The sequence below is a fragment of the Filicampus tigris genome, chromosome 11, assembly GCF_054856515.1.
Source record: "Filicampus tigris isolate MCC_2025a chromosome 11, RoL_Ftig_1.0, whole genome shotgun sequence".
Classification (NCBI taxonomy): Eukaryota; Metazoa; Chordata; class Actinopteri; order Syngnathiformes; family Syngnathidae; genus Filicampus; species Filicampus tigris.
Window position 1 is genome coordinate 10,100,521 of NC_141227.1, and position 14,838 is coordinate 10,115,358.

Below are 14,838 nucleotides of genomic sequence, written 5' to 3' on the forward strand. Positions count from 1 at the left end.
ATGTTTCTTTGTTTTTCAGGAGAAAATGAACAATATCCTCAAAATTTGAAATAATATTCATTGGAGGGTTAAGTGTGTAAGAAACAAAATTGTTATCTACTATAAATTTGTATTTGCATCTGAGCTAAAGCTTCAACCAGATCCTGATTTGGTTGTGCAAGTGTGGAAGACAATTGAGCAGTGTGAACTTCGGGGGATTTACATCACTCATTAAAAAAAAGGAGGTCTGACAAGGCGCGTGAGAGTCGGCTGGGCTGCTCTCATGAAAGCAAAATAAGACTCCCATATTGCATTTTATCAGCAGCCACCAAGACAGCTGCTTTGAGATGGAGCAGGCAACGCCTCTGGATCGTGAAGCTGTTTAAGCGGCCAGCCGGGGTTGTTCAAGTGTGCCGTCAGTCAGCAGCAGGTTTAAGATGTGTCCACGTCTGAGTGTTTCTGATTTAGTGTTTCATCTCATTGGCTCTTCCCTCAGGATTGAAGGTGGAGTCTGTGCAACGTGAATTTGTGACGGTGGCAGACGGTCCGGGGCGTGGCGTGCTGCTTTTCCCAGAGATCTGTACAATCGAGTTGCAACTACTGGCCACTGGCTCCCCAGACCTGGATGTAGTGAGTCATGTGTTTCACAGCCTGCTCAGTGCAGTTCGCGCCAACCACCGCAATGCCGCTCTGCTCTATGACCAGGTCAGACTAACTTTTCCCCCTCTATTTTGTTGAACTTCTCCATCAATATAGAATTGTCTAACTTTTTCTCCCTTCCTGGACTCTGAAGTATGACTGATGTCTTGCTTTGATGCTCACAGGGAGGAGTCAAAACCATCCTATCTGGCTTTCATAACATCCTTAGCCAAGTGGACCGTTCCCTTAAAGGTTTGTTGCTGATTTTTTTTGGTTAGCATTTTATTCATACAAAAAAAATGTTCCTATGGATTTCCTGGATAAATTTAGGGAGCTATTTAGACTTATGACAAAGGAATTGTGACATTTACAGCCAGATATTATGAGGTGCAAAAAGTCTTCTGCAATATTCTTGTGAAGGAACTTTATGCGTATGCAATTTTGCTAATTGGTTTACATTCAGACTGCCAGACTGTTATAGTGGAGCTGCTGGTTGCCATGGTGAGCCAGCGAATCACAGCAGAGGAACTGGCCCTATTGATTCGTCTCTTCCTGGACAAGACCCCACCTACTGTAAGTAGTAAAACACGTACAGGTCTGTTGCTAGGTTGCATGTGGTTTGACAGCTTGTGGGCATAACACCTGGATGTATTTATTTTGGCACGATTATGTGATTTTTATTGACAATTTCTCCTATATTCGCCTCTTGGTTCTTGAACTACATCAACGCATTTTGCTCCCCTGGGCTCTCCCCAATGCTCATACAATTAACACCCATGTGTGCAGAACAGATGTGCTGTTACAAATTGCCACCACAGTTATGTGTTATCAGGCTAGAGACATAATTTATTAATAGTCTCCAGGAAGCACGTTTCCTAAAAAGAAAATGAAAATGCAGTTCTATTCTATATAAGCTGCAAAGCTGCAGTTGTCACATAATTGTGTGTGATTGTTTTTATGCTGCTATGCAGAATTCTAGTCTCTACCTTTTTTTTTCTTTTAGTTAATCGTGACGTGTCACACTGGTCCTACTGTTAATTTGCACTTACATATTTGATTATTTTAGTTGACTCTTAGTTGTAACTGAAAGGGACTTACTTACTCTAATAAGTGACCATTCCTCTCACTTCATATTTATTATGTTGCTTCCTAGGAGATTTTGCTGAAGGGCATCTTACAAATTGTTGAAACAAATGTGAACATAGAGCCCCTTCACCTGCTGGACTTTCCAATAATCCTTGGAGCCTCAACACCTGGAGGAGTGTCTCCTAGCTCCAGACCAAATGGCACTGCTGGAGGGAAAGGTGTTGGTCTGCTATGGAAGGGCAAACTGTCTCCTGGTCGCAGGGAGGGAGATGGCGAGTTCAGACCGAGTCACCTGCGTTCCTCTCCCTGGCACACTGCTCCTCTCCACTTGCCCCTGGTGGGGCAGAACTGCTGGCCTCACATGGCCAGTGGCTTCAGCGCCTCCATGTGGTTGAGGGTGGTGGAGCAAGAGGAAAGAGCAGGAAACGCAGACAAGGGTGAGAAACACATCTTTTAGCCAAGATCATTGATACCAAGTCTGTACGTTTCAGTGTTTTTCTTACCTCTTTTCCCAGAAAGGAGGAACCCTCCTGCCGCTGAAACTCACCATGGCTCGCCTCAGGCTAGAAAAAGAGTAGTGGAGGAAGGCCTCATTCATATTCTATCCATGGGCTCCAAAGCACTCATGCTTCAAATGTGGGCGGACTTTTCTACTGGCTCACTCACATTCAGGTGAGTGTTCTAATACACTAGAGTTCCTTTGAGGCACAGTGTAGTACTTTGTAAAGTTTTATATTTAAGCACACTGCTCCCACAGGGTTTGTATAGACCCAAATGATGAGATAAAAGCGGGGCTATTGGCGCAGGCAGACTCTGTAGAGGGACTTCTCCAACCCGGCCAATGGCAGCACCTCGGCCTCACGTACACGCAGCAGCCAGAGGGCAAGAAGAACATTCATGGCCGTGTGATCGTTTGGGTGTGTGGCATCATGTGAGTACAAACATGTTTCAGTAAACGTATAACAATTTGTTGGTAACCAAAGCGGTCAACCTTTACCCATCTCCTTTCTGTTTCAGGAAAGGTGAAGTTTTCTTGGACTACACCTTACCCCGAAAATCTAGTTTATCCTCTGACAGCAACAAGACCTTTTGTATGTTGGGCCATTGCATCCCATCCTCCGAGGAGGTGACGAAACAGCATTTGAACTGGAGCATGGGAACAGTGCTCCTCTTCAATGGTAGGACTTTTTCGTATTAATTCGGCTCACCTGACTAACTTATTGCACTTTCAACCCCTGCCATTCATATATTATCTCACTTGGTGTCAGTGCTTCTCCTTGAGGGCACACAATAATGCATAAGCATAGATTTGATACTTAATAGTTGCTTGATACTTGATTAGTTTGTGTTTCATATACATTTTAAACGGTCACTTGTCTTGTCTAATTGTCTAATTGCCTGTAACTAAATTCATAGCCACAATATGCTTCCAAGGGCCAACTTAAAAGTAAAAGCTAAGTAAATCATTGATATCGTTGTACAGTTGTTGTGGTTGTTTGGCTTTTATTTTGAAGTTGACCCTCGCGGCGTGTTGCATAGTAGCCTTTGAAAAACCGTTGTGGCGGCTGGCTTAACTAGGTTGGCTTCCCGCTAGCGTACCGGCTACATTCCCCTTGAGTCGGTCTGTCAAAATATGTCCTTACGCAAAAGCAGTCTGTCTTGCAAAAAAAGAGTGGATAGCAGAGAACTTTATTGCTCACCTTTTCCAGGGGCCAGAGTAGGGTCCGAGGAGGCCTTCTTCCTGTACACCAGCGGGCCTGACCTCACCTCAATCATGCCCTGCAATTATGGCAGACCTACAGGGTCATTTTCCAAGTTTGTCACTCAGGAAGTACTCAAGTGTGAAAGAGTACGAGAACTTCTGATGAAGAGCAAGGATGTGGACACAACAGCTTTAGTTGTAAGTCTTTATGAACTTCAACTGTGAAGAATGCCACACAAAGCAACCTGCCTCTCATTTATTGTTGAATTTGATGGTTTGTGTGGATTGTGCTCTTACAATTACCCGTCATTACTGACACACCGCAGGAAGTCACTTTTCCTCAATGGAAAAGGATATTACCGTAAAACCTCAGCTATTTCATTGTGAATGAAAAACGCTCCCTTGTAGTAATTGCTAATGGATTTGAGGTTAATAGCTTTCGTGATTGGAAAAGGAAAAGAACTGAAGCCAAAGTGGAATAACTTAGAAATAATTATACATTATTGCGTTATACAATTAAACATTATAAATAATGGCATGGTTTCTTCCAACAACAACATACCTGCATCAGTCATGATGATGGTTAGCCGGGCTCAGTCCACTTATGATTCTACCAAATACTTAAATAGGTGAATTTAAGACCATGTTGTAATGAATCTGTTTTATCACAGGAGAGCCTGGCAGTTGTGTATGCTCCCAGTAGTCCAAGGGTCTATACAATCTATGAGCCTGTGATTAGACTGAAGGGACAAGCCAAGACTGTGGTTACCCAGCGGCCCTTCAGCTCCAGAGAAGTGCAAAGTGTTTCCTTAGAGCCCAGTGCTCTCAAGGCTCTGCTGCCCACTGAAACCCAAGGCCTGCAGAGTGTTCTGCATAAGATCGGAGGGACGGGAAATGTTGTCTTCCTCTTTGCTCAGGTCAGAGAAGCCACACAAATGAAATTACTTTACTGTATTGTTTATTTAAAAAAGTGTTCTTAAAAAAAAAAAAAAGTAAGTGCTACAGTGCCAGACAGAACTTTGGACACATATGCATGCTCATACATGAGTGAAGAATAGAATGAATTTTGATGTGTCCAAACTTTTGATAGGTGCTTCTTATGCAGTGTACAACTGCGACTTCAAAGTTGAATTTGTTACAATGACAATGATCTTTGAACATCAAACGTGCATGCTATGAAATGTGTTAGTGTGCTTACTTGTCCTTACATGTGCATCTTATCTCCTGTGCGGAATGAAGAAATGTAAAAAAATATATATAATAAAATCCTCCTGAAGATGAAATTTTCATAACAAAATGTGTGATTCAGTGTGCTGGTCAAGAAGAATTGTAACAGTAGATTGGACTCTCTGTTCCTTAGACGGTGGAGTTGAGTGACTGTGAGATGACCCAGGCTTTGGCCTTGCAGATACTCTTGTCTCTGTCCAAGTTCAACCAGCATCGCATCCATGAAATGGACTATTACCATGGCTACTCTATGATACACCAAGTGCTCATCAAGTCCAAATGTATTGTTGGATATCATATGCTGAAAGTGAGTCTCAGGCCGTTGCTGTTAAACCGTAATGTACATGTCTGTGAATTTGACCTAGCTTGACCTCGAACCCTTCAGGGCTAGTTTGTGGTTATCTTTACTGAACAGTTACTGAAGACTCAGAATATGTGCCACGCTCTCACTCACCACCTCTGATTGCCTTCATTACATTTGGTTTTCAGATTATACACTCATTAGTTGCATTAAGAGCACTTTATTTCACTTAAACTGTCCAATTGTTTTTCCCTCTCTCTGTCTGCACTTCAAGGATAAAGCATTTGTTTTCATGAGAGTAGGAAGCTTTCCAGAAATACTGCGCCGTGTAATTTGACAGCCACTTTATGTCTGGTCTAGACTCTGTTGGATGGGTGTTGCAGCAGACCCGTCTTAATCCTGGCTGAAGACGGTCAGTTCCGTTTGGACACAGAGTCCATTGCTGTGGTGCAGGACATCAGGCTGCTCTCAGACATCTTGTTGGACTGGAAAATCTGGGCGAAAGCAGAGGTAAACGCTATTATAAATGCTTGAATTGTATTTCAGTGTGCAGCAGGTACAACACCAAAAGTTATCTAAAAAAAAACAAAATCAAAGTCAATGTACTCGACTATCCAAATAGGTAGGGAAAAAAAAAAATCAAATAATTATTTTTAATCTATTCATTGTGTGGAATTGATTGTGGATTGTCCATTGAAGCAATTAGGGCAAAATAGCAGTTGGTCTGCACTTTAAACTTTTATTCCTGCAAAAGTAGAATTTGGTCAGCAGAAGTGGAACTACATCTCTCTCACCAACCTTTTTGAACCTGAGAGCTACTTTTGGATACTGATTAATGTGAAGGGATACCAGTTTGATACTCTTATAAAATAAAATATTTGCCCAAATTACTTTTACGCTGTTATATGTTATGAATAATAATTCATCATATTAATTTATCTGAAGAAACTGATGTTGTTCATAATGTCTCACAATAATTAGAAATCATCAAAATCCATCCATCCATTTTCTGAACTGCTTAAAATACAGCAGATTTTTTTTCCTATAAATCTGTGCCAATGTTTACATTTTCAAATGGTCACTTCTACAACATTCCTAGAAAATCACAATGTCCCATCATTGGAAAATGAATATTGTTAGAACAGGCCCACGGGCTACTCATGTGGTCCATGGGGGCTACCTGGTGCCTGGAGGCACCATGTTGGTGACCCCTGATTGATCCCATGGCGTTTCCTCGGGGATTGTGGTTTTGCGTTAATAACACAGGTGTTTATAACATTTTGAGAGATTCCGCCAACACATTATTTTGATTTTTATCAATCTCATTCAGAAATGATGGAGATTACATCACTCAATCAGCACATAGCTTACATTACTGTGAATTCATACTAAACGGTATGCATTGTTTTTTGTTAGTCTGGTGTGTGGGAGACACTGCTGGCTGCTTTGGAGATCCTGATCAGGGTGCACCATCCTTACCAGGTGCTAAATATCCGTCAGTTCCTGAAGGCTGAAGTGGTGGACCGCTTCCTGCTAACCTGCCAAGTGTTACAAGTGTGTTTAAAGCACAAAATGTTAGTTATGGTGCCATTAATTGTACCTGACAATAACTAACTAACGACGGCATTTGTCTTCAGGAGCATCGGGACGAGCACCTGACTGCCATCCCACAGGAAGTCTGTTTGTCTTTCGTCAAAATAATCCAGGAAGTGCTAGGATCGCCACCTGATCTCGACTTGCTAAAACTTATCTATAATTTCCTGCTGGCAGTTCACCCACCTACTAACACCTACGTCTGCCACACTCCGTCCAGCTTCTACTTCTCACTTCACATAGGTGAAGAGTCAGCACGGGAATGTAACAATATACAGGTATATGTCTTGTAATGCACTGAGCTCTTTTAATATCATTTGTCAGATGGGAAGCTGTATCACGACAAGGTGCAGTCTATTATGTACCTGCGACACTCCAACAGTGGAGGGAAGTCGGCCAGCAGTTCAGTGGTGTCTCTTTCCCCGACTGTCTTTACTGATGCTCCACACGAAGGTAAGCATGCTTCAGTTGTATTGCTACTACTGTTAAGACAACTTCATTAAAACACTCAAGTGGGTTGTTGGAATAGCATGCGGCAGTTTGTAGGAAGTACAGTTGAACAGTAGGAGCCTTGTAGCTCGACAAATGCGAATGAGGCTTTGTTGTTGAATGTTGCAACATGTGCTTTCACACAATCATAACTCACGAGCATAGAAACAATGCATGTTTAAAAATGACTCAAGCATCTTCCTCCTCGAAGGAAATTTTCAGTAACTTCTCATTGCAACTGTAGTTTCTACTTTGGGTGTAACTAAACAATTTGAATCGCAACATAATTTTTCACTTAAAAGATGAGAGCGCATCAAATGGAACCGAATCAAATCATTCCACTTTCAAATATATCAAGATACATATTGAATCATCTTTTAATGAAGAGATATATCTTTGAAGGAAATGCTATCTTTACAGTAGCCTATGGACAAGTTTATTCATATTGTAAAATGACAACAAGAAACTCTTTGTATCATACACTCTCGAGCACAGACGTTGAGCTAAATTGTAATTCATCTGAATTGAACCGTATCGAATCGTTCCACTTTATAATAAGCCGTCCTTGAATCGTATCCCCCCCCCATGTATCGAAATGCATATCTAATGGCCCTTTATTGGAGAGATGCACAGCCCTAGTTTCTACTGCTTTTTCATTCATTTCTAATCACATTTTATCCAAATATTTTTTAAAGTATCTTAGAAATGATTTTTAATGTATCTTATGTTATTTATGTTTCTCTAAATGTTTTAAGAAAAAGGAAGAGATGGGTCATAAGTGTAAGCCAGTCATGATTAACTGTTCCCACAAGCACTGTCTTGATCAATGAACATTTTAAGAGCAAAGTAGTCTAGCCCAGGGGTCCCCCAGGGGTCCCCAACCACCGGGCCGTGGACCGGTGCCGGGCCGCAGGTCACTTTGGACCGGGCGGCGGTGGGCTGCACAGATGAAAGGGAAAAAAAAAACGTACAGTACTTCCGGTTTATTATCCGAGGCTGAAAAATATTTTATTTTGAAAAGTGTAAATGGCCTCAGTTTCCACTTTGGAAACATCAACTTTATCTTCTGAACTTTTTGTTTTCTTTGACTTGTTTGTGTAAAATGTGTGGCTTATAACCCTCCGTACTCGATAGACCACATTTGTCTGAATACTTGTTCATATAATGTACATGTGTCATGCCCCAGTTGTATTAATTGAGTAACTCCACGCAATTGTCTTTTGCTGCCACAGAGCAGAGGAGAATTACATAATTCTCAACATTTTGTTTGCCCTTTGAGACTTTCCTGTGATTAAGGGCTATATAAATAAATTTGACTTGACTTGACTTATTGTTTATCCTCCAGGCCATCTCCATGGTCCATCGCCAGAGCACGGGAGTGATGATCAATCCTTACGTCCACCCAGCGTTGCACCATCACCTTACTCGTCCCCTCTACTGACACCCCGCCTCACTCACAGTGGCTTGAATGAGCCTGGCGACGTTGAGCGGGTGTCACTCACCAACCAGGCGGCTCTCGGCAGTACTGAAATGCTCAAGAAGGGAGGAGGTGACGAACAACTCCTCAGCAGTTGTGAATCCGCCAAGACGATATGCGACTCGAGGGACATTGGCAATGAAGGAGCTCGGCGCACCCCGTCCATCAGCGTGGAGGAGGAGCGAGACGAGGCTGCGGAGGTGGACAGCCTGGCAGAGGGGAGTGTGGGTGTGTCAGAGTCTGAGGACAGGTTTGACTGGGCCAGTGATGAGGCACCTCGACGCCCTGACAGTTTAAAGGGTATCCAGTCCTTCCAGAGGAGCCACAGCAACCTTGCCAGCCTGGGATTGGCTTTCCCGGCTCCAAATGGCTCATTGGCAGTCAGTCGCTGGCCCAGTGCAGCTGATCGTAGTTCTGTACCTGAAGACTGGGAAAGTTACACCTACTCTCCTGGCTATGAGAGGGCTCACAGCAAAACTGATTCCAATGACCGGTATGTAGAACAAAGCATATTTATTTGACTCGGAGCAGCAATAGCTCATCTGTGAAGACTTGTGCTAAAGAATCAAAGGGTTTTACACGTATAAAACTTGAGTGGTGAATCACAAGCTCTGTGTTACAGATCCAGTACGGAGGACTGCCTAGTGCTCATCTGCTGTGGCCTGTATGACCTTCTGAGGGGCGTCCTACTACTGCTGCCAGACCTCATGCTTGAGGAAGTGATGGACAAACTAATCCAGCCTGAGGCCCTAATTGTCCTGGTCAACCACTCATCGCCCCTCATCCAGCAAGGGGTCATGAAAGTCAGCCCTGTTTTTCTACCTAACATTTGCTAGGCCACAGTCAGTTGTGATTTCTTGGTGTTTGATTAGATTATAACACACTCCGAATGGTATTCCACTTCTCTTCTAGCTCCTGGATGCATACTTCGGCAGAGCCAACAAGGAGCAGAAGGAGAAATTTCTGAAGAATCATGGTTTCTCCTTGCTGGCCAACCAGCTGTACATCCATCAGGGTAGCCAGGGGCTAATCGAGTGCTTCCTTGAAATGCTGTTTGGACGGCCAGTGGGCCTGGAGGAAGAGTATGTTTATCTGCAAGTATTTAATGTACTAATATCCTACATGGCAAATCACCTGCTGTTTAAATTAATGCATGTTTCTCTATATCTGTCTAGTCTGGATCTGGAGGAAATGGAAACAATCTCACCCTTCACTAAGCGTTGCATCATCCCAGTGTTGGGTCTTATTGAGAACTCCCTGTGTGAGAACTCGTTGGTGCACAACATCCTCTGCATGCTCCTGCAGCTCCTCAACGCCTGCCCCAAGGTGGCAGATATTCTGCTCGACCACGGGCTGCTCTACGTGCTCTTTAACACCCTGTCCACCCTCAATGGCATGGAGACCTGGTACGCCAGCTAGACCAATGAATCTCTCCCCGAAATCCACTCAGTATTTAATAGGCGTTGTTCTTGGATAGTTTACGCTCTGTCCAATGCATTTATCATATAATTGATATTTTTCTTGCAGCATTCCCCTGAATGATTACAAGCTCCTCGTGTGCGACATCCAGCAGCTGTTAATATCTGTAACGATCCACTCATGCAGCTCTTCGGGGTCCCAGTACTTCCGCATCATCGAAGACCTCATTACCTTGCTCGGTTACATGCAGACCAGCAAGATGCGGCGAACACAGGGTAAGGACCGGATTCTCGAAATGCAAAGCACATGCGGAATTCATCAGTGTTCAGTGTACGTTCCACACTGCATCTGCTGCACAACAAAACAGGGCTCATTATCTACAACTGCAGAGTGGAACATCAGTCCTCCATTTGTAATAGTCTTCATTTCTGCTCTATTATTCTATTCGTTTTCATGGCTCATTTTTTCCATTGTTGACTAACTGACTAACTATGGCTCCTGAGGCTTTTTGAAAGCATCGACCTGTTTATGTTGATTTAAAATTGTATATTTTTTGCTCACATTGTCATCTGTGCTTCAGTGCTGACTTTTCTTCCCACTTTCTTTGGTTCTAGAGATGGCAGTTGCTTTGCAGTTTCGTGTCCTTCAGTCAGCTATTGAGTTCATAAAGACGACAGCCAATCAGTCACCTCAAAAGCTGAGCAGCTCCCACAATACGCCGAGCCCTCCGCATCACACCATTTATCAGAAACGAAAGAGCATTGCAGGTGAGTGCGTCAGACTGGAGCCACAGTAGGAAAGTGCCCCCACCCCCGTTTTGATTTTGTTTTGTTGTTCATCCATGTCTTGGTCAAACAGCCGACCATTTGTTTTCCCATATCTCACAAGTCCTTTCTGTTCAACGGTCCTCTCCTCATCCCAATTTGAAGGTTCCATTGCCTTGAAAGACTCCATTATCCCTCGCATCCCCAGGCAGCACTACTGCTCCTACGGCCAGATCCCCTTGCCCTCTCCCTTCAGCTTCCTGTCCCAGGACTCCCCCCTCCCCTCCCCCACGGGGGGTCCATCCTACATGCTCCACTGTGATGCAGGTAGCTGGGACTCCGGTCCACAGCAGAGAACATCGTCCCAAACTTGGGACATGTTTCCAAATGTTGCAGTGAGCTCAATCTCTTTTCTCTGCAACTCACTTGGGATTTTAATCTGCCCAGTACCTTCATTCGCTACTGGTGCTTTGTTTGTGTGTGCATGTCTCTGATGAATGAATGAATGCTTAACTAAATCAGTGTTAAGCATTCCTGCACAGATGGTATTTTGATCACTGAATATTCACGCTTTTCTGTGTGTGCAGTGATTCTTTTTTTTTTTTTTTTTTGACATACATTTTCTCTGCACCTAAATAGATCTTGTGTGCATTCATTTTTCAAGTCTCCGATTTGCACTCTCACATGCTCACTTCATGCTTGCAGGCCGGCGACGCTTCTCTTTAGCCCAGACAGACTCTTTGCTGATGCGGATGCGCTCCGTGGCCAGTGACGAGCTTAACCAGATGATGCAGAGGAGGATGAGCCAGGAGAACCCAATTCGTGCTAGTGAGACGGAGTTTGTGCAACGGCTGCAGAGGCTTGTGGTGCTTGTTGTCAACAGACTCATTTACCACGGTACAATGAAGTACTATTTTTATTATACATGCACTTCTGCGGGGTTGATTGATATGCTTAAAGAGAAGGTCAACCCAAACATATTTTTTTCAAGAATATATTGTCTATGCAGGCCTACTCATTGAAACAAGGCATTCTGATAACTATTGCATTTGTGCAACAAGAGTTAATCCACCCATTTTCCCCTTTAAATGGCGAGGCTATATTTTAAAGTACCGTAAAGTGCTTGAATTTTGAATGCAAGTGCTTACAATCAATTAGATTTCTACAAATACCGATCTGTCTGGTTAGTTCAACTTTTTTCTATGCCTCAAAAGGTAACAGAAAACCTTTTATAAAAGAATGTTTTGAAGATGTGGAAAGGGAATTTATGCTAAATTGGAACATCGCTGCATCAGAAAAAAGTGTTTTCTTTCTTATTTAATAAAGTCTTAACATTTTGAATAAACACAAGTATTTCATTATCACAGCTTTCGGATGATGTAAAGGTGCTTCCATTTGTTACTCTACATAATAATGGGACATTATGTCTAATCCCCTTGCTTTTTTTCCCTTTAGATGTCAGTCAGGATTTGTTTGACCTGCTGAACATTCCTGACTCCCCAGACCAACAGCCTTTCACACCAGAACTGGGAGACCATTCACATGAAGAGGGCAGCTCTGCCTCTGCCCCACACTCACCTACTCCCTTCACACTGCCACCTGCCAGCAAAAAGAGTTTGCAGAAAGACATTCTCAAACTCATGATGGATGGGATCAAAATCAGCCTGGTAAACTGTTACAACACATTCTTTGTGATTCTGGTCTTTTTCATGACCGTATTGGATTCATTGAGATTGCTGCATATGGATTCTCAGGGCAGTACTGGTCGAGGAGGAGCTCCACATCAGCAATGGCGAAGGATCCTATGGTCGTGTCGGGATACGTTCCGGGTCCAAATAGGACGCCTGTTGGTGCACACACTTAGTCCTGCTCGTCCCTTGTCCGACAGGAAGGAAGCACTGGAATTTGTTTTGGATCCTAGACATTTGGACATCCTGAAGGAGAGCCTCAGCCCTGGTCTAGAGGTATTTGGAATTGTCTTTTTGGTTGCCTTTTATTTGATTATCTACTGTACCTTTCATAGAAAATCCTCTTAAGACATAGATTACGTACCGTATTGTACCTTGCTTTTTTCTAATAAGAGTATAAATACCAGCATGGTACACGAGGGATTAACGCGTCTTCATCACAGTTTTGAAGTTCGGGGCAGTCCACCTTCCTCACATATATTCCCCCCAAAAAAGGGCATGTACATTGAAGACTCTAAATTGTCCATTGAATGTATTTGGAAATAGTTGTTTGTCTTTATGTGCCCTGTGATTGGCTGACGACTAGTCCAGGGTCTACTAGAGGTAAGATATTTAGCCCGAGTCCGAGCCCGACCCGACCGGGCGTCTAGATTTTCAGAAAAATATGATCAATGAAGTGTGTGATTGTGTATACTAGATAAATATCACACGGTTTTATTACATTCCAGCAATACCTACAAAAATCCAGCGGTGACACTTCTGCTCTGTGATTACGCTTCCTGTTAACAGTCTATTAGGCGTTTTGTTTTTAAGCATTCGTAGGCGTCTTCTAAGGTCGTAGTTTTACTTCATTTCATTGTTAGTGAAAATGTTAGTTAGAATATTGCTTTGCAGTTCGTAAAAGCTTTTATCATGGCTATAGCTTAAGTCTTGTGCAAAGTGCTTCACTTTGCATTATGGGAAAAAATAGTTCTTGCAAGTCAGCCACTGTCACGGAATGTATTGTGGTCGACTGTGGTGTCATGTTTCGCTGTATATTATATATCTGATAGATGTTTGCATGCTCTCTATCAATCCACTGGCATTGCTGACTTAGCAATATGTCAGTCAACTGCAAGCAGCTCGTGTCTCTTCCTACACCATATGTGACTCATATGCAAATTGAATTGTCTTTCATAGCATGGACCCAAGTTGTCACTGTACCTTTATGAAATGCTGCACGACCACAAGGACAGCCTCACTAAAGATGAGCAGAATGCTGTGGGCGTATTCATGACCTCACTCAAGCTTTGTGGTCACCGCTGCATCCCACCCAACGCTCCACACAAGCAGGACCTACTCAAGGCCATTAAAGAGGTAAACCTTTTGCCTGCCTGCCTTGTCTTGATAAACTTATGCCAAGAATGTGACTTGTTTACTCATAATGTACTTCATACAGGAAAAATTCAAGTATGAAGCAGAGGAGAATACAAGCAAGGTAGCTTGGGAAAAGAAAATGACCAACACTCAAAAGAAGTGAGTAGAGTTCAAATAAAATATTTGAAGAAATAGTGACCCTTCCAATCTAGTAGAAAAGTCACTTTGGGTTATTTTCTTTCCTCTGCAGTCTCATGCAGAGGCTAGACGGAAAGTCCAAAGATATTTCAAAGATTGCGGCTGACATCACGCAGAATGTGTCTCTGAGGCAAGGCATGGAGAGAAAGAAAGTCATCCAGCACATCAGAGGCCTCTACAAGACAGACCTGAGCGCCAGTCGACACTGGCAGGAGCTAGTGCAGCAACTCACACATGACCGGTGGGCACGGAAGTACAATCTCTGACTGAGAAATTGTGCTATTCTTTTGGAGCTGGTGGCTAGAAAAGGAAGTTTCTATTGAAATGAAATAAAACAGTCCGAAGAATCCTCTCAAGGCAGGATCGAATCTTTTACATAGTGATTCAGCTATCAGTTTACAAAAATGTAGACGAAGATACAAGATAGATTTCAAAACCCAAACTACAAGTTTTCCCTTTAAATGCGGGCCAGATGATCAACCAGCACAACTGCAAAGACATTGTTTGCTACCTTAGTACGTGAGAAGAGCTGACAATTGTGGCAGGAAAACTCGTGGCTTAACCATGACAACATAGTTTGTCGCAACACCCTGAGCATCCGTCAGTTCCCGGCCGAGGAGAACATCTATGAACAACGTCCTTACTCAACTGACCTGGCACTGTGTAATTGTTTCCCAAGCTTTGCCAAGATCAAGTTGTGTCACTGAGAGGACCTATTTTGAAGATGTGGATGACATCAAGTTGGCTGTGATGAACCTGGAAGAATGCTTCCAGAAAGTGCATGAAGGCGTGGAAGTCAAGGCTGAGAAAATGTTTGACTCGAGGGGGGATAATTTAAAGGGGAAACTTGTAGTTTGGATTTGAAATACATCTTTTGTGACACCAGTCCTGGAACGTTTTGGACACGCCTTAATGTTATG

The 14,838-nt window shown here is 43.1% G+C and overlaps 1 protein-coding gene across 4 annotated transcripts in view; it reads left to right on the forward strand.

Annotated features, from left to right (window-relative positions):
- lyst (lysosomal trafficking regulator) overlaps nt 1-14,838 on the forward strand; it is a 49,914-nt gene that overhangs the window by 24,230 nt on the left and 10,846 nt on the right. For 3 of the 4 annotated variants that reach the window (XM_086044838.1, XM_086044839.1, XM_086044840.1), the window contains exons 10-35: nt 476-684; nt 804-870; nt 1,082-1,191; nt 1,772-2,141; nt 2,220-2,376; nt 2,462-2,635; nt 2,722-2,882; nt 3,414-3,604; nt 4,078-4,323; nt 4,767-4,940; nt 5,295-5,444; nt 6,351-6,488; nt 6,572-6,770; nt 6,852-6,980; nt 8,362-8,986; nt 9,116-9,296; nt 9,406-9,575; nt 9,669-9,899; nt 10,021-10,187; nt 10,527-10,679; nt 11,382-11,573; nt 12,132-12,343; nt 12,431-12,640; nt 13,544-13,720; nt 13,803-13,879; nt 13,971-14,159. In XM_086044838.1, the coding sequence (XP_085900964.1) occupies nt 476-684; nt 804-870; nt 1,082-1,191; nt 1,772-2,141; nt 2,220-2,376; nt 2,462-2,635; nt 2,722-2,882; nt 3,414-3,604; nt 4,078-4,323; nt 4,767-4,940; nt 5,295-5,444; nt 6,351-6,488; nt 6,572-6,770; nt 6,852-6,980; nt 8,362-8,986; nt 9,116-9,296; nt 9,406-9,575; nt 9,669-9,899; nt 10,021-10,187; nt 10,527-10,679; nt 11,382-11,573; nt 12,132-12,343; nt 12,431-12,640; nt 13,544-13,720; nt 13,803-13,879; nt 13,971-14,159 (5,059 nt within the window). Of the gene's footprint in view, nt 1-475; nt 685-803; nt 871-1,081; nt 1,192-1,771; nt 2,142-2,219; nt 2,377-2,461; nt 2,636-2,721; nt 2,883-3,413; nt 3,605-4,077; nt 4,324-4,766; nt 4,941-5,294; nt 5,445-6,350; nt 6,489-6,571; nt 6,771-6,851; nt 6,981-8,361; nt 8,987-9,115; nt 9,297-9,405; nt 9,576-9,668; nt 9,900-10,020; nt 10,188-10,526; nt 10,680-10,841; nt 11,004-11,381; nt 11,574-12,131; nt 12,344-12,430; nt 12,641-13,543; nt 13,721-13,802; nt 13,880-13,970; nt 14,160-14,838 lie in introns of all 4 variants that reach the window. The other variant, XM_086044841.1, reaches the window with a different exon arrangement.